The sequence below is a fragment of the Pleurodeles waltl genome, chromosome 3_2, assembly GCF_031143425.1.
Source record: "Pleurodeles waltl isolate 20211129_DDA chromosome 3_2, aPleWal1.hap1.20221129, whole genome shotgun sequence".
NCBI classification, from domain to species: Eukaryota; Metazoa; Chordata; class Amphibia; order Caudata; family Salamandridae; genus Pleurodeles; species Pleurodeles waltl.
Genome location: NC_090441.1, coordinates 175,361,425 through 175,385,280, shown reverse-complemented (window position 1 = coordinate 175,385,280; position 23,856 = coordinate 175,361,425). Strand labels below are relative to the sequence as shown.

The 23,856-nt window shown below is 49.4% G+C and overlaps 1 protein-coding gene across 1 annotated transcript in view; it reads right to left on the bottom strand.

Moving 5' to 3' along the window:
- The window catches only part of LOC138286650 (sterol 26-hydroxylase, mitochondrial-like), a 155,028-nt gene that overhangs the window by 105,006 nt on the left and 26,166 nt on the right, over positions 1 to 23,856 (bottom strand). Inside the window, exon 2 of the mRNA XM_069227112.1 lies at positions 20,211 to 20,401. Coding sequence (XP_069083213.1) covers positions 20,211 to 20,401 — 191 coding nt within the window. The remainder of the gene's footprint in view (positions 1 to 20,210; positions 20,402 to 23,856) is intronic.

Genomic DNA, 23,856 nt, shown 5'->3' with positions numbered 1-23,856 from the left:
CTCACAAAAACGCTTCTGTTGTTTGCCCCAAGGCTGCAAGCACAGCCCAGGGCTGTTCTCAGCCCGAGTAACATCAATATTGCATGATATTGATCCTGAGGCGTTGTCTTACTTAGGATGATGATCTTTATCTCACAGATGACGACCTCAACATTCATCTTGCCAGGGTCGATCGGATCGTTTTAGGATTCACAGCTCTCGGCTACAAATAAAATTTTAAGAAAACTAAAACAGCCTTTCTCAGCGTACTGTTCCTGGGATACAAGTTATCAAACGAGGGGAAGAGCCTGGCCCCGCACTTTCTAGAGAAATGGAAGGAAGGTTGCACATACACGCATCCTTAGGTAATTGCAAGAGGACATGCTAGAAGCAAAACACTTGCACACATGTGACAACAAAACAAATTTGATCATCAGAATAATTGCTGGTGCCATTGGGTTCATTTATGTCACTTTTAACTAAGGCGATACAGTGCCTATAGCATATAAATCACATTTATACTCCAATGCAGAACAACATCTTGCACCTACAGAAAAAATTCTAACTGCAGTTCAGATGGCTGTCATTAAGGAGAGGCCTCTTGCCCAAGGGAAACGCATCATTGGAGTTACCCCGGTGCCAGCCTTAGAGGCTGTCACCAAAGCAAGCGTTCCTAATATTAAAGCATTACATCCACGCTGGATTCATTGGGCAACGTCCCTAACTGCCACCGATGCTGACTACATCTTTGATCCAAAACTTCAGACACAAGAATTTCTTCAATACGAACAGTAGTACCCCGCTCCTCTAGATATTTTGCCACTTGACAGGTACCATACTGTCATTTACACTGACGGTTGAGCACAACCAGGTGTAGGTACCAAACATCAATATTCTGCCGCTTTCGCAGCCGTGAGTGGAGTGCTGAAGGATGGAGTCTTCCACCCTCACAATACCTACATGCAAACCTTAGGGGACTGACCAGCTCAGCTGGCTGAACTCAAATCCCTTAAGCGCTAGAACACACAGAGCCAGGATTGCTTACTTTAATAGTCTGTGACTCATACTACTGAGTCCAGTCGTACAATGATTATCTCAATCATTGGAAGCTGAAAGGGTTTAGATATTCCAAAGGGAACACCATAAAACACAGAACTCTGTGGGGGAGGGTGGCTGATCTTAAGGATAAGCTACCATGGGCCATATTTATACTCCGTTTGCGCCGAAATTGCGTCGTTTTTTTTGACGCAATTTCGACGCAAAACTAACGCCAACTAACGCCATATTTATACTATGGCGTTAGAGGCGAATAGCGCCAAAGTTCCCGGAATGTGCGTCATTTTTTAGCGTGAACCCCTTCCTTGCGTTAATGATATGCAAGGGAGGCGTTCCCGTCTAAAAAATGACTCCCAGGCCTTTACGTGGTATTTATACTCCCGGGCAAAAGAGACGCCCGGGAGTTGGCGTGGCTAAAAACGGCGCATTTGCGCCACTTTTTAACGCCTGCTCAGGGCAGGCATTAAGGGGCCTGTGGGCTCAAAATGAGCCCACAGGTGCCCTCCCATGCCCCCAGGGACCCCCCCTGCCACCCTTGCCCACCCCAGGAGGACCCCCAAGGATGGAGGGACCCACCCCAGGGACATTCAGGTAAGTTCAGGTAAGTTTTATTTTTTATTTTTTATATTTTATTTTGGTGGCATAGGGGGGCCTTATTTGTGCCCCCCTACATGCCACTATGCCCAATGACCATGCCCAGGGGACAGAAGTCCCCTGGGCATGGCCATTGGGCAAGGGGGCATGACTCCTATCTTTCCAATGATAGGAGTCATGTTGATGGGGGATGGGCGTCGTTAAAAAATGGCGCAAGTCGGGTTAAGACGATTTTTTCGACGTAACCTGACTTGCCCCATTTTAAGACGCCCATGCGCCATTTTCCCCCTACGCCGGCGCTGTCTGGTCTACGTGGTTTCTTCCCACGCAAACCAGGCAGCGCCGGTCTGATTGCGCCGTCTAACGCCATTCCATAAATACGGCGCCCGCATGGCGCTTCAGAATGGCGTTAGACGGCGCAAAACTTTTTGACGCTAAACTGCGTTAGCGCAGTTTAGCGTCAAAAAGTATAAATATGGGCCCATGTGTCCATGTAGTACATACACTGGGCCACCAACATGTAGGAGTACACATTATTGGTAACACTTTGGCTGATGAAGCAGCCAAATCAGCATTAGCTACAGCTTCTGTGGCTGCAGTGACTCGTTCTCAGACGAGATTGGATAATGAAATTCTGACTGCCGTGAAAGCTTCGGCTGAAGGCAAGTCCCTTCCAAAAGCACACCCTACAAAATGTTCTTACCACATCAGTGTACAGAATGTTGCCTACACAACAATTCCTGGGGTTGGAGGTCGAGCGATCCCCAACGAAGACCAGAGATTAGATCTAATAAAAGCAGCGCCTGAGGGTGTTGCTTCTGCTCATGCTGGTATTTCAGCCACAGTAATACTCTTAGTCACTTTAGATTCTTGTTCTAGATTCTTGTGGGTATGGCCACAGCGGGCGGCCTACGCTCGAACTGTTATAAAAGACTTGCTGATCTTTATTAGTACATATGCGGTTGCAGCATTCCATTCGGAACAGGGCCCTGCATTTTCCTCTAAGGCATTCAGGGACACCATGGGGACGATGGGTGTTGAACTCCATTACTACTCACCATACCATCCCGAGGGAAATTCAGTTGTGGAGAGGCAGAACCGTGATCTAAAGCAGTCCTTAACAGCTAGAGTATTAGGTTCCAGCCGCAGCTGGCTTCATCACCTATATTGGGTCCAGAGAGCACTGAATAATCTGGAAAGATGGTCCTTGAGGGGACACACTCCCTTTGAGGTTCTCTTTGGGATACCTATGTATGTCCCAGATCTTGATGGTCCTGGTTTGGTGGCAGCAGACACACCATTTGACATAAATGAACGTCTCACTGTTTTACAGGAGCTTCAGCAATTTTGTGATGATAAATCATCCGCCAGTGCTGCCACTTTAGGAATAAGGGATTTACCAACATCTTCTACTGGCTGGATTTCTAAAGTTGGAGATCTGGTTTGTGAGAAGATCGCTGTGAAGAAGGAATTCAGCCCATCTTACAGGGCACCGGTCCAAGTCCTGGGAGTTCAAGGTACCAGAACTGTCATCCTACCACCCGCTGCCTGGTTCCAAAGGAAAAAGATTAATCTCCATTGAAGACGTCAAACTACACCATTTGGCCGATCCTGCACAGTAAACCCAGAGGTCCCTTGGATTTCCCGGTCCCCTCTCACTACCCAACAGGACATACCTCTTCAAAGTAGAAATAACAACACTACTTCGGACTACACAACAATGTTCAGCGATGCTACAAATACCTCCTCGATCGTGAGGAGGGCGGAAAATGAGCTCTTGCTGATTCCAGTTAGCACATCAACGACAGCACCTGTCTAAGATTTGGCTGTTTTCTACACCAACACTACACAGACTGACGACACCGTCTACTATGAGCCTCCATGCAAAGTGGATCCATCCACTGGTAATGCATCTGCTCCTGCGTTTGCAGAGACTGCTTCTGGCTACTTCATTGACACTGATGACTTTTCTTCAGACTCATCCACTCCAGTAATTGACAATGTTTCAAAGACACATAGGCCCGTATTTATACTTTTTGACGCTAAACTGCGCCAACGCAGTTTAGCGTAAAAAAAATTAGCGCCGGCTAACGCCATTCTGAAGCGCCATGCGGGCGCCGTATTTATTGAATGACGTTAGCCGGCGTTAGCCGACCGGCGCTGCCTGGTGTGCGTGGAAAAAAAACACGTACACCAGGCAGCGCCGGCGTTGGGGAAAATGGCGTATGGGCGTCTTAAAATGGGGCAAGTCAGGTTGAGTCAAAAAAATCGACTTAACCTGATTTGCGCCATTTTTTCACGACGCCCAGACGCCATTAACATGACTCCTGTCTTAGTAAAGACAGGAGTCATGCCCCCTTGCCCAATGGCCATGCCCAGGGGACTTCTGTCCCCTGGGCATGGTCATTGGGCATTGTGGCATGTAGGGGGGCACAAATCAGGCCCCCCATGCCCAAAAAAAAAATAAAAAAAAAAATATATACTTACCTGAACTTACCTGAATGTCCCTGGGATGGGTCCCTCCATCCTTGGGTGTCCTCCTGGGGTGGGCAGGGGTGGCAGGGGGGTCCCTGGGGGCATGGGGGGGCACCTCTGGGCCCACAGGTCCCTTAACGCCTGCCCGGACCCAGGCGTTAAAATCCGGCGCTAAAGCGGGTTTTTTAGACTTGCCCACTCCCGGGCGTGATTTTTGCCCGGGAGTATAAATCCCACACACATGCCTCGGAGTCGATTTTTTAGACGGGAACGCCTCCCTTGCATCTCATTAACGCAAGGAAGGTGTCCACGCCAAAAAATGACGCTAACTCCATGAACTTTGGCGCTAGATGCGTCTAACGCCAAAGTATAAATATGGAGTTAGTTTTGCGTCTAAATTGCGTCGAAAAAAACGACGCAATTTCGGCGCAAACGGAGTATAAATATGCCCCTTAAGGTGTACCTATGACTTAAAAATAACTGTTTACTACACACATGGAACTATTTATGGTTCTGCTTGACATTTTTTGCATTGTTTTTATGGACTGGTTTCGTGACTGTTTTCTTTTTTCTCAGAAATGGTCATTACCTTCCAGAATGCTCCTCTGTTACAACTGTGGATGAGGTCTTAACTCCATATCTTTCCTCACATAAGGTCCGAAGGGACTTGTCCATTGTAAACATTTCGGCTGTACCAATTCCTGATGGGATTGTATGGGACAACGTTCCATTTGATATATATGGGTCTACTGAAGTCATTCAAATTCCATATGTATTCAAAATATCGATGACAGATGTAATTACACCTGGTGTTGTATCTGATGAATGGGATGTCCAGACAGTTGATTCTATGTTAACTGAAATGAAGGACTATTCAGTGTTTGAAGGTGATGATGTATATAGACATACAAGGAATTATGGGGAAATGTTCTGTTACAATAACTGGGGACATTACTACTTGCACCGTGCAACTAGACACAGACCAGTACTTAACTACACACAGTGGAAAAACTGTTCAACACCACTAGTGGGGAGCCCAAAAATTATATAGATAAATTTACTTATTTTTCTGGACAAGACACAAAATATCCAGAATCATACTATTTCAAGTTACCGCCTTCAAAAATTAGGAACATTTTGCTAACTGGTACAAAGCTGATTGTTTCAGATTCCTTTGTTTCCCGTCTTGCAGTTGAAGGTTACAAATACTGGAAGGACACTGTTGATTTAAAGTGTATGGGGAACACAAGATTGGCAAATACAGGGTAGGGAGGCTTTATTTAGAGCATGCCTGGTTCCTTTGCAAATTAATTTTTTAAATGACACCATTCAACAGACATCCTGTCTGGGGTTAGCAAAAATAAAATAAATGAACACGCCCAGTTTACCCACACCTGCAAAGTTTAAAGATTGGCAATTCTTCCTGAATGTCACAGAGGAAGAGCTAGATGCACAGGTTCAGGCTGGTACTTACAATTCTTCACTTTCTAGACACGGCGGGTGGTTAATTTGGCCAATGGACACCAATGGATGTCAGGCATGTTTTGTGAATTCCTCAGGGGGTTTCAAGATTAGTCGGCCAGACCCTCGCTTTGTCTCGGGTCAACACACGGGTATAGTTACAACATACAGTGCGGGTAAACTGTGCCATCAATGGGTACAGTCTAACACGTTAACTGCAGTTAAAGAACATCTTAACACTCTTTCTGAAGATGTAGACTTGCAGGACTTTTTGTTGTGTCCGAGAAAGACACACTCCAAAAGATTCATCTATGCTATGTATAATGAGATCTGGAAACTTTCTCAGATAGAAGCTGCTGCGCGTTTAAGGCAAATAAATAAGGAAAACTTTAGTTGTTGTCGACAAAGGCATGAACACTCTGTCCAACAGGATGTATTCCCTGACAAATATAGTGTCATCTGCGATAGATATCATTCAGACAGACATGTCCCATTTATATCATGGGCAAAGTCAGCTGCGTTCCATCATGCAGTTAGGTTGGATGTTACAGACTTTGAAAAATGGCCGAGTTCCATGGAAGTATATTAACGGTAGTGAATTGTTCACCACTTTTTATTTATCCAGGGAGCAGCAGACAATGGCTAAAAGGGAAGCGAGTTTCACCATGCTTCACATAGAAAAGTTAGAAAGCTGCCTTTCACAGTTGCAGAGAGTCCTTCAACAGTATGGCATCTACATGGCATTATTAATCTGCCCGTTTCCACCTTTTGTTTTTCGAAATGCCTGAAACATCTTGCTGTGGGCAGGTACAAGCGACTAGGTGATAGCTATATTAAAGAAGAGTGGGAGTTGCCCTTTGAATACAAATGTTTGAGCGACGAATCAGAGGTCTTTCTCAGCGGAAGCGAATGCGAGACTACTGTTAGTCATTCAATGATCTGCAAGCAGGTGTCCCTTCACGGCCTTTGCAGTGCGGGGGGCGTCACGAACTTGGCCTGTTTTCTTAAGGCTACTCCCGTCCCTTTGATTCGACCAGCATTTCATGTACTTTCGAATGGAAGTTATGTGGTGCTGAGCGACCAAATCTGTTACGGTATGCAACCAGGAATTGCCTACACAATTTCAGTCTCTAAGGTCATTACGTGTTGTGGATAAGTTTTACTTCCCCCCACACAAGAGATAAAAGTATCAGAAATGTGGCCTCACATTGATACTGTTAATGTAAATTACTACAAGGTGAGTAGACTAAAGGCGCTACTGTTTCAAAAACAAGTCGCGTTGGCATCAGCTAGGGAGACATATGCTCTCCAGATTGCAAGATCATCAGCCGAGATACAATCCCTATTATACACCAACTTCCCCAAGCACTTTGGAGAGCTGGAGTCCAGAATTTTCAACGCCTCGAGCACTACTGGGATTTTCCATTTCTTTAAGGCTGTTGAGGCTGGATTTGTGTCCACCTACCAGACTGTCTTCGAAATGTCATCCCATCTGCCATCCATTCACTGTTTTCAAGAGTGTTTGGCAGCTTTCCTATAATTTTGGCATTTATTGGCGGAATACTACTGCTATTTCTTCTGATCCGCAGTGGTTGTATCTTTCCAGCTATGCAAAGCAATGGAGCCGCTGCCAACAGCTCAACTGTGCTGTGAACGCATGGTTCAGGTTATAGATGCTTCCTTACTGGAGGAATTGGAGCGTGATTGGTCATTGTCATTCCTACCACTCCTATGGTGTGTGCAACCAGTTTTTCGTTGCGTATGGTGCCTCTTCTAACATTTGCCTACAGTGTGTCTTGCTGTTACGCCAGTGCCTCCTGTGGACCAAGCACTGCTGATGTCCCGGATGAGGGTTCATTCACAGTCGTGCCCCTTGAGACAGAGGCAGATTCGCAAGGCCACTTATGAGCCACCCTTGGTGAACAATTTGGCTCTTTTTGGCACTATGGAGGATGCCACTCCTGCATGTGGACCTGCACAAGAGACTACAACGCACTACTGCTCTGTGGATCCGTCTGCCTATCCTGTGATCGATCTACCATCTGACAATGTGGCCTCTTTCCTGAGGTCCTTTCCTTTCGATGGCTTCGAAGATGCTCTTCAAGATCATGACTATTGTTAGACAATTTCATGATTGGCTTATAATACCAAATTTAATATTTGCATTCCTGCCCTTACTTTGACCTGCTGTGCTTGTCATGGTCAACTTTATATCTCTTTGTATGTTTTTTAGTTATTTGGATTTTAACATGTTTTTAAATATGATTTTTTCTTAGTTTTATGCTCTTAGCTTTTAGTCCACAGCATTTTTAGCGTTTGGATTCATTCACCTTCGGTGACGTCTAGTTATGGCATCATACTAGTTACGGGAATGGGGAGTGTGTAGTGAATCCTAGTTTGTTTTAATGGGATACAGGAGTTAGCTTAGCCTTTGGCTTGCAGACACGTGCCTGCGTCACCTAGTGACTTTTACGTTACTTAGCTTGCTCTGTTTTAGCACATTTAATTAAATCTTATAAGATGGCTGCTTTGTTTTTAGTTAGGCCCATGTTTTAGTTTTGCTTTCTCAGTGCCACCGCGCTAAGGCATCAATATCAAGCGACAAAGATAAACAAACTGTAGGTGTTCACATTAGGTACTTTCCCCCTTCACACTTTTGAGGGAATTGTTTGTATAAATTACCGTCCCAAGCATGCCTTGTTATCTATTGTTTGGGAACAGACCTACGACAGGGGTCCAAGCAGATCTGTATAAATACTCGTCACTTAAACAGATAGTCAGAGGGATTCCGACCAGATGCAATTGCTGCTATCGATGCTGCACATCGCCTGGACGCTGACCCAGTCTTCATGTCCCTACAGAGTCTGAGCTAGAGACCTCATTCCAAGGTAACAAGGGTTGGGGGGCTCTTCTCATGGACATGGCATTGGCAGGTTAGGTTTAACATGCCTAGCTCTCTTCTAGGTTAGAGATTAGGTACATGACATTAGAGTATTGGGACAGATTTTGCACTTTATATCATTACATCTTATTGCAAGATGGTGGGGGTCTTTGTATTATTGACTCTTGTCTTTACCATTCTGTTTCTTGCACTGTTCATTACCCTAATCATCGCAGCCCATGCAACTTATTGTAGATTTCAGTTGTGTTATATAAAACCTAGTCAAACTTTACTGCATGTTCTTCATTGCCTGTGTTTGGTTGAGACATGGTGTTTATGTGAGAAAGGGGTCATCTCCGTTTAACCACGACACTCCCTGAGATGTCATACTCTTGAGTCCATGCGTAAAGGCTGCTACAAATCACCTTTTACTGTTTTGGTTTTTGGTGCGGTGCTGCTTGTGAGCCAGGAGGGTTTGGACGACAGTTACGATTTGTTGTAGGATTGGCATAGTCACCTACAAACATAAGTACTGTCATCCTTAAACCAGCAGCCTTGCCTAGAGCAAGAGTCCAACTATGACAATGGTGCTAGAATGCCTACTGTCCTGCCATGAACTCTCGAGGATATTTCCTTGTTGAGAATTGAGCATATTTCCGTCTGAACTGCTTTCAGTTTCTGTTGAGTAAGCGAAAGGAGCACCATCGAGGTCAATTTAAAATCCCAGAAGTTCTATACATTGTGAGGGAGTATAAATGTATTTCTTCGTGTTCACTAGTAAACCTAATTCCTGGAGCAATTATATTGTCCAACTCTGATGTGTTAATGGTTCATGTTTGTCCTGGGCCATCTTGAGACATATGATTAGCTCTCCCCGGTGCATACATTTTCAACCACAGGATGCATCACCTTGGTGAAGCGCCACAGGGTGGAAGACAGCCCGAAGGGGAGGCCCTTAAGATCGTACCACGCACATCCCAGATGAATTTGAAGAAATTCTCAGAGAGGAGGAAAAATTGGGGCTGAGCGATTCGACTCCTTCAGGTTGAGACAGACTACCTAGTTCCTATCTCAGAGGAGGTGGGTCCCCGCCATCTTGAAGTGGATACATCCGTTAAACTCCTTCTTTTCTTCTTCTGTTCTTCCAGTCTTCTGTTCTCCTGTTCTTCTGTTCTTCCGGTCTTCTGTTCTTCTGTTCTTCCGGTCTTCTGTTCTTCTGTCTTCTGTCTTCTATCTTCTATCTTCTATCTTCTGTCTTCGGCTCCTCTGCCTCCTCCGTCTTCTTCTCCCCGCGCCTGCCCTCCTGCTCCTGCCTCATCCCCCTCCCTCACTCGCCTCCCCCTCTCTATCACCCCTACCTACCCCGTTCGCTATCTACCTCCCTCACTCCTCCTATCTACCTATCTCTCTATCTCTATCTCACTATCTAACTCCCTCACTCTCCACCTCCTCCTATCTACCTATCTCTCTATCTATCTATTTCTCTATCTATTTCTCTATCTATCTATTTTCTCTATCTATTTCTCTATCTCTCCCCCCCTTCCCGCCACCCCCTCTATTACCTATCTTCCTATCCTCTCACTCTACCTCTCACCCTCACCCACCTCTACAACCCCCCCTCCCCTATCTTCACAACCCTACTCCTATCTCTCTCCCTAATCTCCTAAACCTCCTAACACTCACCCCCCTCCACCCTTAAACCCCCCTTCCCCAGCTCTTCTCACTCTACCTGTCCCCCCCCGGAGCTTTCCCGCCGCGACCTCCTGCATGCCCCCGCCCCCCAGCTCCCATTCGCCCCCAGCTGACCCCTCCTCCCTCATATGGCGGCCGCTGCGCGACAGTGGTAGCGACCCTTGACCCAAGGGTAGGTAGTTCCCCCTGCCGCCGCAGCTCCTCCAGCTCCTCCAGGTTCCTGAGACCCACCTCACAGTAAGTACCCCCCACCTCCCAGCCCCTCGCCCTGCCCTGCGCTACTCACCCTCTCTCCTGCTCCTGCTTCTTTTCTTCTTTTCTTCTTCTCTGTTCTTCCTCCTCGCTCCTCTTCTGTAATCTTCTTCTGTACTCTTCTTTTCCCCGTCTGCTCTCTTCTTCTGGGTGCTTCTCTGCCTCTCCTGTTCGCCTCTCTTCTTCTTCATCTTCTTCTGTGGTCTTCTGCCTGTCTTCTGCCTTCTGTTCTTCGTATCTTCATCTGTGATCTTCTGCTCTTCTGTGAACTTCTGCTCTTCTGTGATCTTCTGGACTCCTGTTCTTCTGTTCTTCTGTTCTTCCGGTCTTCTGTTCTCCTGTTCTTCCGGTCTTCTGTTCTTCTGTTCTTCTGTTCTTCCGGTCTTCTGTTCTTCTGTTCTTCCGGTCTTCTGTTCTTCTGTCTTCTGTCTTCTGTTCTTCTGTCTTCTGTCTTCTATCTTCTGTCTTCGGCTCCTCTGCCTCCTCCGTCTTCTTCTCCCCGCGCCTTCCCTCCTGCTCCTGCCTCATCCCCCTCCCTCACTCGCCTCCCCCTCTCTATCACCCCTACCTACCCCGTTCGCTATCTACCTCCCTCACTCCTCCTATCTACCTATCTCTCTATCTCTCTATCTCACTATCTAACTCCCTCACTCTCCACCTCCTCCTATCTACCTATCTCTCTATCTATCTATTTCTCTATCTATTTTCTCTATCTCTCCCCCCTTCCCGCCACCCCCTCTATTACCTATCTTCCTATCCTCTCACTCTACCTCTCACCCTCACCCACCTCTACAACCCCCCCTCCCCTATCTTCACAACCCTACTCCTATCTCTCTCCCTAATCTCCTAAACCTCCTAACACTCACCCCCCTCCACCCTTAAACCCCCCTCCCCCAGCTCTTCTCACTCTACCTGTCCCCCCCTCCCTCGCGCTTTCCCGCCGCGACCTCCTGCACGCCCCTGCCCCCCAGCTCCCATTCGCCCCCAGCTGACCCCTCCTCCCCCTCCTACCTCATATGGCGGCCGCTGCGCAACAGTGGTAGCGACCCTTGACCCAAGGGTAGGTAGCTCCCCCTGCCGCCGCAGCTCCTCCAGCTCCTCCAGGTTCCTGAGACCCACCTCACAGTAAATACCCCCCACCTCCCTGCCCCTCGCCCTGCCCCGCGCTACTCACCCTCTCTCCTGCTCCTGCTTCTTTTCTTCTTCTCTGTTCTTCCTCCTCGCTCCTCTTCTGTAATCTTCTTCTGTACTCTTCTTTTCCCCGTCTGCTCTCTTCTTCTGGGTGCTTCTCTGCCTCTCCTGTTCGCCTCTCTTCTTCTTCATCTTCTTCTGTGGTCTTCTGCCTGTCTTCTGCCTTCTGTTCTTCGTATCTTCATCTGTGATCTTCTGCTCTTCTGTGAACTTCTGCTCTTCTGTGATCTTCTGGACTCCTGTTCTTCTGTTCTTCCGGTCTTCTGTTCTCCTGTTCTTCTGTTCTTCCGGTCTTCTGTTCTTCTGTTCTTCTGTTCTTCCGGTCTTCTGTTCTTCCGGTCTTCTGTTCTTCTGTTCTTCCGGTCTTCTGTCTTCTATATTCTGTCTTCGGCTCCCCTGCCTCCTCCGTCTTCTTCTCCCCGCGCCTTCCCTCCTGCTCCTGCCTCATCCCCCTATCACTCGCCTCCCCCTCTCTATCACCCCTACCTACCCCGTTCGCTATCTACCTCCCTCACTCCTCCTATCTACCTATCTCTCTATCTCTCTATCTCACTATCTAACTCCCTCACTCTCCACCTCCTCCTATCTACCTACCTATCTCTCTATCTATCTATTTCTCTATCTATCTATTTCCTCTATCTCTCCCCCCCTTCCCGCCACCCCCTCTATTACCTATCTTCCTATCCTCTCACTCTACCTCTCACCCTCACCCACCTCTACAACCCCCCCTCCCCTATCTTCACAACCCTACTCCTATCTCTCTCCCTAATCTCCTAAACCTCCTAACACTCACCCCCCTCCACCCTTAAACCCCCCTTCCCCAGCTCTTCTCACTCTACCTGTCCCCCCCCGGAGCTTTCCCGCCGCGACCTCCTGCATGCCCCCGCCCCCCAGCTCCCATTCGCCCCCAGCTGACCCCTCCTCCCTCATATGGCGGCCGCTGCGCGACAGTGGTAGCAACCCTTGACCCAAGGGTAGGTAGTTCCCCCTGCCGCCGCAGCTCCTCCAGCTCCTCCAGGTTCCTGAGACCCACCTCACAGTAAGTACCCCCCACCTCCCAGCCCCTCGCCCTTCCCTGCGCTACTCACCCTCTCTCCTGCTCCTGCTTCTTTTCTTCTTTTCTTCTTCTCTGTTCTTCCTCCTCGCTCCTCTTCTGTAATCTTCTTCTGTACTCTTCTTTTCCCCGTCTGCTCTCTTCTTCTGGGTGCTTCTCTGCCTCTCCTGTTCGCCTCTCTTCTTCTTCATCTTCTTCTGTGGTCTTCTGCCTGTCTTCTGCCTTCTGTTCTTCGTATCTTCATCTGTGATCTTCTGCTCTTCTGTGAACTTCTGCTCTTCTGTGATCTTCTGGACTCCTGTTCTTCTGTTCTTCTGTTCTTCCGGTCTTCTGTTCTCCTGTTCTTCTGTTCTTCTGTTCTTCTGTTCTTCCGGTCTTCTGTTCTTCTGTTCTTCTGTTCTTCTGTTCTTCCGGTCTTCTGTTCTTCTGTTCTTCCGGTCTTCTGTTCTTCTGTCTTCTGTCTTCTGTCTTCTATCTTCTGTCTTCGGCTCCTCTGCCTCCTCCGTCTTCTTCTCCCCGCGCCTTCCCTCCTGCTCCTGCCTCATCCCCCTCCCTCACTCGCCTCCCCCTCTCTATCACCCCTACCTACCCCGTTCGCTATCTACCTCCCTCACTCCTCCTATCTACCTATCTCTCTATCTCTCTATCTCACTATCTAACTCCCTCACTCTCCACCTCCTCCTATCTACCTATCTCTCTATCTATCTATTTCTCTATCTATTTTCTCTATCTCTCCCCCCCTTCCCGCCACCCCCTCTATTACCTATCTTCCTATCCTCTCACTCTACCTCTCACCCTCACCCACCTCTACAACCCCCCCTCCCCTATCTTCACAACCCTACTCCTATCTCTCTCCCTAATCTCCTAAACCTCCTAACACTCACCCCCCTCCACCCTTAAACCCCCCTCCCCCAGCTCTTCTCACTCTACCTGTCCCCCCCTCCCTCGCGCTTTCCCGCCGCGACCTCCTGCACGCCCCCGCCCCCCAGCTCCCATTCGCCCCCAGCTGACCCCTCCCCCCCCTCCTACCTCATATGGCGGCCGCTGCGCAACAGTGGTAGCGACCCTTGACCCAAGGGTAGGTAGCTCCCCCTGCCGCCGCAGCTCCTCCAGCTCCTCCAGGTTCCTGAGACCCACCTCACAGTAAGTACCCCCCACCTCCCTGCCCCTCGCCCTGCCCCGCGCTACTCACCCTCTCTCCTGCTCCTGCTTCTTTTCTTCTTCTCTGTTCTTCCTCCTCGCTCCTCTTCTGTAATCTTCTTCTGTACTCTTCTTTTCCCCGTCTGCTCTCTTCTTCTGGGTGCTTCTCTGCCTCTCCTGTTCGCCTCTCTTCTTCTTCATCTTCTTCTGTGGTCTTCTGCCTGTCTTCTGCCTTCTGTTCTTCGTATCTTCATCTGTGATCTTCTGCTCTTCTGTGAACTTCTGCTCTTCTGTGATCTTCTGGACTCCTGTTCTTCTGTTCTTCCGGTCTTCTGTTCTCCTGTTCTTCTGTTCTTCCGGTCTTCTGTTCTTCTGTTCTTCTGTTCTTCCGGTCTTCCGGTCTTCTGTTCTTCTGTTCTTCCGGTCTTCTGTTCTTCTGTCTTCTGTCTTCTATCTTCTGTCTTCGGCTCCTCTGCCTCCTCCGTCTTCTTCTCCCCGCGCCTTCCCTCCTGCTCCTGCCTCATCCCCCTCCCTCACTCGCCTCCCCCTCTCTATCACCCCTACCTACCCCGTTCGCTATCTACCTCCCTCACTCCTCCTATCTACCTATCTCTCTATCTCTCTATCTCACTATCTAACTCCCTCACTCTCCACCTCCTCCTATCTACCTATCTCTCTATCTATCTATTTCTCTATCTATTTTCTCTATCTCTCCCCCCCTTCCCGCCACCCCCTCTATTACCTATCTTCCTATCCTCTCACTCTACCTCTCACCCTCACCCACCTCTACAACCCCCCCTCCCCTATCTTCACAACCCTACTCCTATCTTTCTCCCTAATCTCCTAAACCTCCTAACACTCACCCCCCTCCACCCTTAAACCCCCCTCCCCCAGCTCTTCTCACTCTACCTGTCCCCCCCTCCCTCGCGCTTTCCCGCCGCGACCTCCTGCACGCCCCCGCCCCCCAGCTCCCATTCGCCCCCAGCTGACCCCACCCCCCCTCCTACCTCATATGGCGGCCGCTGCGCGACCACGCCGCTGGCGCGCCGGAGGCGTGCCAGAGGCAAGCCCGTCTGCGCCCGTCCGCACCTGGCCCGCGCCCTGCACCACGACCCCTGGTCCCCAGCTCTCCCAAGCCCCGCTGATCCGCTACGACCCCACCACCCTCCACGCCCTCAACCCAGGGCGCTCCAACACCTGCTTCCAAGCTCACCCCAAACGCACCCATGGACCCTTCGCCTGCAACTTCTGCAAACGCATCTTCCACCACGCAACTACCACGACCACAAGCCCACGCGCCATCAACCACCTCAAGTGCATCCTGGTCAACGCTCGATCTGTCCACAAGCACGCCGTTGAACTCTGGGACCTCCTGGACTCCACAGCACCGGACGTCGCCTTCATCACGGAGACCTGGATGACCGCCTCTTCGGCCCCAGACATCGCCACTGCCATCCCCGTAGGCTACAAGATTTCCAGAAAAGACCGCACCAACCAAGTAGGAGGAGGTATCGCCATCGTCTTCAAAGACTCCATCAGCGTCACCACCTCCACCGAAGACACCCCTCTCGCCGCTGAACACCTGCATTTTCAGATTCACACCGACCCCAGGACCACCCTCAGAGGATCCCTCGTCTACCGTCCTCCCGGACCGCACGCCCCTTTCAGCGACGCCATCGCCGACTTCATCTCCCCGCAGGCCCTCGCCTCGCCGGACTACATCCTCCTAGGCGACCTCAACTTCCATCTGGAACAAAACAACGACCCTAACACCACCACCCTGCTCGACAACCTCGCCAACCTCGGCCTCAAGCAACTGGTGAACACCGCCACCCACATCGCCGGACACACGCTTGACCCTATCTTCTCCGCCAGCAAACACGTCTTCTTCAGCCACACCTCCGCTCTACACTGGACCGACCACAGCTGTGTACATTTCACTTTCCGACGCGAGACCCGCCACCTCCGCACTCAACCCATCCCTCGTCGACAGTGGAACAAAATCCCCGAAGAGCAACTCTTCTCCGCACTCGCCGCCAACCAACCCACCCTCACCACCGACCCCAACGACGCAGCCCTCAGCCTCACGAACTGGATCTCCAACTGCGCAGACAACCTTGCTCCCCTCAAACGCATGCATCGACAGGCCAACACCAAAAAACCTCTCTGGTTCTCTGACACCCTCAAAGAATCGAAGAAAACTTGTTGCGCCCTCGAGAAGGCCTGGCGCAAGGACCACACCGCTGACAACATGACCGCCCTCAAGAACGCTACCTGCGAACACCACCACCTGATCCGCGCTGCCAAAAGGAACTTTTTTACTGACAGACTGGACAAAAACAGCCACAACAGCAGAGAACCTTTTAGCATCGTCAAGGAGTTCTCCAACCCCAACGCCAACGCCGTCATGCCCTCAGAAGATCTGTGCAACTCCCTCGCCACCTTCTTCCATCGCAAGATCAGCGACCTCCACGACAGCTTCGGACACCAGACCCAACCAAGCATCACCGAACCCACACCTCCGACCATCACCCTCAACGACTGGACCCACATCAACACCGAAGAAACCAAAACCACCATGAACTCGATCCACTCCGGCGCTCCATCGGACCCCTGCCCTCACTTCATCTTCAATAAAGCCGACAACATCATCGCCCCGCACCTCCAGGCCATCATCAACTCCTCTTTTTCTTCTGCTACCTTCCCCGAATGCTGGAAACACGCCGAAGTCAACGCACTACTAAAGAAACCTACGGCTGACCCGAGCGACCTGAAAAACTTCCGCCCCATCTCGCTCCTCCCCTTCCCCGCCAAGGTAATAGAGAAGGCCGTCAACAAACAGCAGACCACCTTCCTGGAAGACAACAACCTGCTCGACCCTTCACAAACCGGATTCCGAACCAACCACAGCACTGAAACCGCCCTCATCTCAGTCACAGACGACATCAGAACCCTGATGGACAACGGTGAAACAGTCGCCCTCATCCTCCTCGACCTCTCGGCTGCCTTCGACACCGTCTGTCACCGCACCCTAATCACCCGCCTCCGCTCCACCGGGATCCAAGGCCAGGCCCTGGACTGGATCGCCTCCTTCCTCTCAAACCGATCCCAAAGAGTCTACCTCCCTCCGTTTCGCTCAGATCCCACCGAGATCATCTGCGGCGTACCTCAAGGCTCATCACTCAGCCTGACACTCTTCAATGTCTACATGAGCCCCCTCGCCGACATCGTACGCAAGCACGACATCATCATCACCTCCTACGCCGACGACACCCAACTTATACTCTCCCTCACCAAGGAGCCCGCCAGCGCCAAGACCAACCTACAAGAGGGCATGAAGGACGTCGCAGATTGGATGAAGCTCAGCCGCCTAAAGCTGAACTCTGACAAAACAGAAGTCCTCATCCTCGGCAACACCCCGTCCGCTTGGGACGACTCCTGGTGGCCCACGGCCCTCGGCACCGCACCGACACCCGCAAACCACGCCCGCAACCTCGGCTTCATCTTGGACCCTCTTCTCACCATGACCAAGCAAGTCAACGCCGTGTCCTCCGCCTGCTTCCTCACCCTCCGCATGCTCCGCAAGATCTTCCGCTGGATCCCCGCCGACACTAGAAAAACCGTGACCCACGCCCTCGTCACGAGCCGCCTGGACTACGGCAACACCCTCTATGCTGGGACCACCGCCAAGCTCCAAAAACGCCTGCAACGTATTCAAAACGCTTCGGCCCGCCTCATCCTCGACGTACCCCGCAACAGCCACATCTCCGCACATCTGAGACACCTGCATTGGCTCCCAGTCAGCAAAAGGATCACCTTCCGACTTCTCACCCATGCACACAAAGCCCTCCACAACAAGGGACCGGATTACCTCAACCGTCGCCTCAGCTTCTACGCCCCCACCCGTCTCCTCCGTTCCTCGGGCCTCGCGCTCGCTGCCGTCCCTCGCATCCGCCGCTCCACGGTGGGTGGGAGGTCCTTCTTCCTGGCAGCCAAGACCTGGAACTCCCTCCCCACCAGCCTCAGGACCACCCAGGACCACTCCGCATTCCGGAGACTCCTAAAAACCTGGCTTTTCCAGCAGCAGTAACCCCCCCCTTTTCTCCTAGCGCCTTGAGACCCGCACGGGTGAGTAGCGCGCTTTATAAATATTAATGATTTGATTTGATTTGACTTCAGGTTGATGACTAAGTGGGAATCTCTGCCTTTTTTGGTCATCACAAAATTTTTGTTGCAGAGCTGTGAGGGGTCGGGTGAGAGGGGCAAATGCTCTGATCTTGTAGTGAAAAAAGGATAGGTTGGGCAGGATTGGGTTGGAGCAGAGTACCATAGAATGAAATCCCAACCCTGTTTATTGTCTCTAGAACCCAGGAGTCAGAAGTATTGTTCTACGCCCCAGTACATATGACGAAGAATGAATGAGGCTTCATCTTGAGAGCCTGCTCCAGCATTATCGTCGCCTTGGGCACAAAAGGACCCCTTCCATATCTCTAGTGTCCTCCATGCACTCTGGCAGGGTAAAATGTGCCTATGGTTTGGTCTGAGTAGCCACGACCTCTGGCTTTGGTTGGTCAAGAATGGCCTCGTAGGTTTGCTTGGTCAGACGATCACCCCGTATAACAGCCGGCCCGGCCAAAAAGGTGATTGTCGGAAACCTTGTGTAGGGATTTTTTGGCCTTGTTGAGAGCCGTAAAGGTATGGGCGCATTTGCCCAGGTCCTTAACAAACTTGTCTCGAAGAGTAGTCTGTTTGCCACAGGGCCTACATCTGATGTGGTGACTTCAGCCAGCTTGAGGTCTATTCTGATAAGCACCAATATCCGGTGTTTGACTGAAAGGATACAGTTTGCACTACCTAGCAAACACTGGGCGCTTTGGGGCCATTCTGCTAGGATGTTGGGGTCTATGAGAGTGTCCGTGACTTTGGATAGTACTGACATTTACAGAGGTCCAGTCAGGTGTAAAACCTTGTGCTGACAGGCCTTCAATCATCTGTCAGTACGTTTCTTTGGGTCTTAGGACAGTTTGAGGAAGGTGGCAAGGTTCACATCAAGACCAGGTTTTTCTGCAACTTTATCAAGAAAGTTTGGTCTGGGGCACTCAGAGCGAAGGCTTTTGCGGACATCACTATTGTAACTCTTTCGAATGAGGCCATAAATATAGTCAGCACCAGGAGGGAGTGGGGCCCAGTTGGAGGATTAAGGATGGGCAATAGTGTCCAGTTGAAGGCAAGGGGTTAGGTTGAGTCTGGGGGATAGTAGGAAGAAGAGGAATGATCTAATGAGTCCCGCTTTCAGCATTTGGGGTACTGATTGAGGGTGCCATCTGAGTCAGTGAAGTTAGTTTGATTTCTTTCTGAATCCTTATCCTGTGGAGTTTGAAGAATAGAGAGCCCTCTGGTGGACAGGTCTAGTGCCGAGTATGCGTGGTCGGACGGAAGGGATTGCGAGATGCACACCATGGTGGCTGTATGGGACCAGTCGCAAGATTTTGCTACTATGTTGCCAGTCTTGGGTCGTGGGGTTCATGGTGGCTGGGTCCAATAGGGGAATTACCATGGGCATGTGAAGGGTGTATTTCCACAACTGGAGCGTAAAAGGCTGTAAGGCCACCACCTGAACTCTGTTAACAGCGGGTGTAACTGAAGCATCTAGGGCCTTCAACTAAGCTCTCATTGAGGATGTGATCCTCATCAATGACCTGGTTATGGGCCACCTCAAGGGAACCACTGCGTTCGGCGATAGTGGTTATGAGGTGGTAATAGCGTAGGTGAATAGAGCTCACCGCTATGTGGGGAGGTCAGAAAAGCATGGGGGGGCAGCCCAGATGGTAGGCTGCAGTAGGGATGCAGACGGTAGTTCAATGGACTCTGTTCACACACAATACTATGTTCAGCCATACGTGACAGACTCGCTCACCTGGTACACTTCTAGCTACATGCGCTCTGCACGCAGGAAGCGAGATGGAGAGAGGACGGGCCTCTGCCTGCAGTGCAATGCGCTCTGCTTCCGAGCCACCCAAACATCGCCGTCGGGTTTTGGATCGTGGTAGCGGGCCTTGAAGGCCAAACAATTAACAAGAGGAAACTGCAGTAAAATGTAGCGAGGGAGTCAAAAAACACTTATCTGTATTACGAAGCAGCAAAGAAAGAGGATTTGAAATTTGTATGAGGCCACGGACATGATGATTGGTGCAGAGAGGTTGTTGTAATTTAGGGTATGATGGGAAATGTAGCTTTGCTGAAGTATAAATTTGATTGGCTGCTGTGAGATAAAATACAATAAACAGTTAAAAAAATAGAAAGTATAATCCGAAGCTTCCAGTCCTGACATAGAATGGCATTGTCTTCTCTTAATAGCATGAATGATAAAGACAAGCAGTGCCTCTAGTACCATTAGCAGTCTGTGTATTAGGATACAAAATATATTTTTCTTACTCAGTAAAGGGGCCATAAGCAAGGTCTCTCAGGTCCCGGTGTTCTTTCCAGATGGACATATCATTTCTTGTGGGGTATTTCCCCTCCTGTCTCAGCACCATCTCCAAAATCTCTGGGGAGGCGATGTTCACGCACTTGTAGGGTCCAAACTGAGATTTCCAGATGGGTCCATACAGCTTTTTGTTTACTAACTGCAAGACACAAAAGGGAACCGCTATCAGAATAAGGGGACACATGGTTATTGGTCCCATAATAAAAATCACTAAATGTATAGTACCCAAGCAACTGAACTGACTCTTACATAATGAGTACTATTTTTTCCCTAGCACAATACTAAGGGCCTTATTACGAGGCTGGCGGTCCAAAGACTGCCAGTCTTGCGGTGGCCGTCCAGCCGCCACTTTACGAGGTCTGACCGACATGAAAAGGCTGCCAGAGGACAAGCGCAGGGGACTGTGCAAACAGTGTGCATTTCAAGGGTGCTGGTGCCCCCTGCGACAATTCTGTTGCACCTTTCCCACTGGGATGACCAGAAGAAACCAAGGTCAGTCCACTGGGAAAGTCGTAATGGGGCCGGCGGGGAGGTCGCCAGCACCGGGGCGACCTCCCGTCGGGACTTTGGCAGACAATCAGCCCCTAAATATTATGATGCCTCATTCTGACCTGGTAAGAATTTCTGTGGGCTTAAACGACTTGTGGGGAATACTATTGTTACCTCCTCAGATGGTTTTACCTCCTGATTCAAAGTTCTGCATGTCACAATTGGGACTAACATGCTGTTTTGGTCTTAACAGCCAATAAAACCGTGTGTTCCCCAAGGAGAGGGTTAGCACTGGGAAAAAACAGAGGTCTTTGGGCAAGCTGTACCTAACTTGGAATCCGAAATCCACCAAAAACATTGCTCACGCTTGGCCCTGTGGTGCCTTTTGTTTCTTGTGACTGATTTTATGTGGTGACATATATAATTAGGGTAGTCAGAGTGAGACAGAGGGGCGGCTCCTCCGCTATGGCGAAGGAGCGTCGTCCCACTGGCTGAGCCAGAAGCACAAAAATAAAACAATAGTTTTCTATTGTTTTATTTTTCTGCTTCTCGCTCAGCAGTGCAGGGAAGGGCCGGGCTGCACCACGGGGAGGTGGGAGGCAGGAAGAGTGCCCTAAGAGCACATGTGTGTTTGGCCAGCCGGCTGAGGCCGGTCAAACACACATGCACACTTAGGTTTCTCCAGCCGGCTGTGTACACAGCCGGCTGGAGAAACAGCTGAGACCCCAGGCTTGTGTCTGAGTGGCAGTCACTGCTGCTCAGACCAATCCTGGAGCTGCTCACAATCTGTGTTTAGCATGTAAGCAGCACCAGGATTGCTGGGGAGCCTGTGCATCAACAAAAGAGGAGCGACGAACGAGGCTCCGGCATCCCTGAGGGTAAGTTCAATTTCTTTTATTTTTTCATTTTCTCCTCCTGCGTCTGCCCCTCCATCCCATGGCCCTCCCCTTGTGATTTACCAACGGCCGCCGCTGGTGAGACAGCATAATATCTAATAAGATAAGGAGTGGTTGCTCTCTCCTCCAGTTAAGGTGCAATTTAGGTTGCCTATTATCATGCACACATCCTTGGACCAGAGTGCCATTGTGTCTGTGTGATGTCTAGCATAGGTTTTGTTCTTGAAGTGCACATTTCCAGTATAAAACACCATGCCTTAACATACTTTTGCACCTTCTATGTATGCATGCTGTACAATGAAAGGTTTGGAGACATTTAAGCAATGTTCCAACTTCACGCCTGCCTCAAGGAGGCATTATTTTTTGGCACAAATCCCTTTCTACCAATGTTAGTAGATAAGGATTTGATTCAAAGACCATGTGTGGTTACATGAGAACACTTATGTACCAGCCAGGGGACACCCCGTTGACACAAAGTAGCGAATTTTTTTACTTTGCATTACTTTATGGTTACTTTGAAGAATAAATCAAGTTTTGAGCACAAAAGTAAATCCCAAAAAACACCTTGCTGCGGTTTGTGTCACTGTGCCGGCACAACGTAAAATGGCAAATTTTGTTTATGGACTTTGCATTGGAAGTTAATATGGATTCCAGTTGTCATGTTAACACAAACATTTGCATTGTATGTGGAACAGCAATGAGTTATTTATCACCTATGGGCAAGATGTTATATATCCCATGTATATTCTAAGTAGTGTTTCTTTTTTATTTTTTTTAATAAGGTAATTTTTTATTTGTTTGAGGTAAAGCTTAACACCATATGCGACATTCAACCAAGTGACATACAATACTGTATTACGCCCTACCATAAAGGAGAAAAATAAGAACAAATACAAATACAAATAAAAACACCTAAATTAAAATAAAGAAAGTAAGGGGAGTGCTCCCAGTCTATGAGTGCTGTGTGGCATTTGTTATAGGTGTTTGGGTTGTTCTGGTGTGAAGAGGCCAGCTCTAAACGGGGGTTTCGCTTCCGGTGTCTATATCTCGCGGTAGTGGGAATTCGGGTTACTCGGGATCGCGGCACATGACTGGGTGGGGGCTCAAGGTCCATGTTAGTATGGGCCCTCTCGTGGGGATAGCGTTTCACATGTGTGATTAGGTCTTCTGGTATTCTAGTCGCACATCAGGGCCTCCCATCCTCTCCAAATCTTATCGTATTTGCTCGGACAGCCCCTGGCCTCATACACGAGTCTCTCCTGTTGTGCACACCAGTCCATCCCTTGCCTCCATTTGTTTAGGGATGGCGCCCCTTCTGTCATCCATTTAGTCATAATATCTCTTTTGGCAACCAGGCATGCTATTCCTAGAAAGGTTATTTTTGCTCCTCTTAGACCAGTGTCCCCTAGCACCCCCAGTAGGAACAGAAGCGTGTCTGGTGTTAGATCAGTCCGTAGGGTTCTGGAGATCTGTGTTGCTATTTGTTAGACCTGACAGCCTTAGGGTAGTCACCCCTGACTTTTTGCCTGCCTCCCTCCACTTTTTGGACACTGTTTTTGCTGGCTTTTAGACTCTGCGCACTTTACCACTGCTAACCAGTGCTAAAGTGCATATACTCTCTCCCTTAAAACATGGTAACCTTGAATCATACCTGATTGGACTATTAATTTACTTATAAGTCCCTAGTAATGTGCACTCTATGTGCATAGGGCTGGTAGATTAAATGCTACTAGTGGGCCTGCAGCACTAGTTGTGCCACCCACTTAGGTAGCCCCTTTTTCCTTGTCTCAGGCCTGCCATTGCAAGGCCTTTGTGTGCAGTTTCCCTGACACCTCGACTTGGCATTTAAAAGTACTTGCCAAGCCTAAAACTCCCCTTTCTCCACATATAAGTCACCTCTAATGTGTGCCCTAGGTAACCCCTAGAGCAGGGTGCTGTGTGGGTGAAAGGCAGGACATGTACCTGTGTAGTTTACATGTCCTGGTAGTGTAAAACTCCTAAACTCGTTTTTGCACTACTGTGAGGCCTGCTCCCTTCATAGGTTAACATTGGGGCTGCCCTCATACAGTATTGAAGTGGTAGCTGCTGATCTGAAAGGAGTAGGAAGGTCATATTTAGTATGGCCAGAATGGTAATATAAAATCCTGCTGACTGGTGAAGTTGGATTTAATATTGCTATTCTAGAAATGCCACTTTTAGAAAGTGAGCA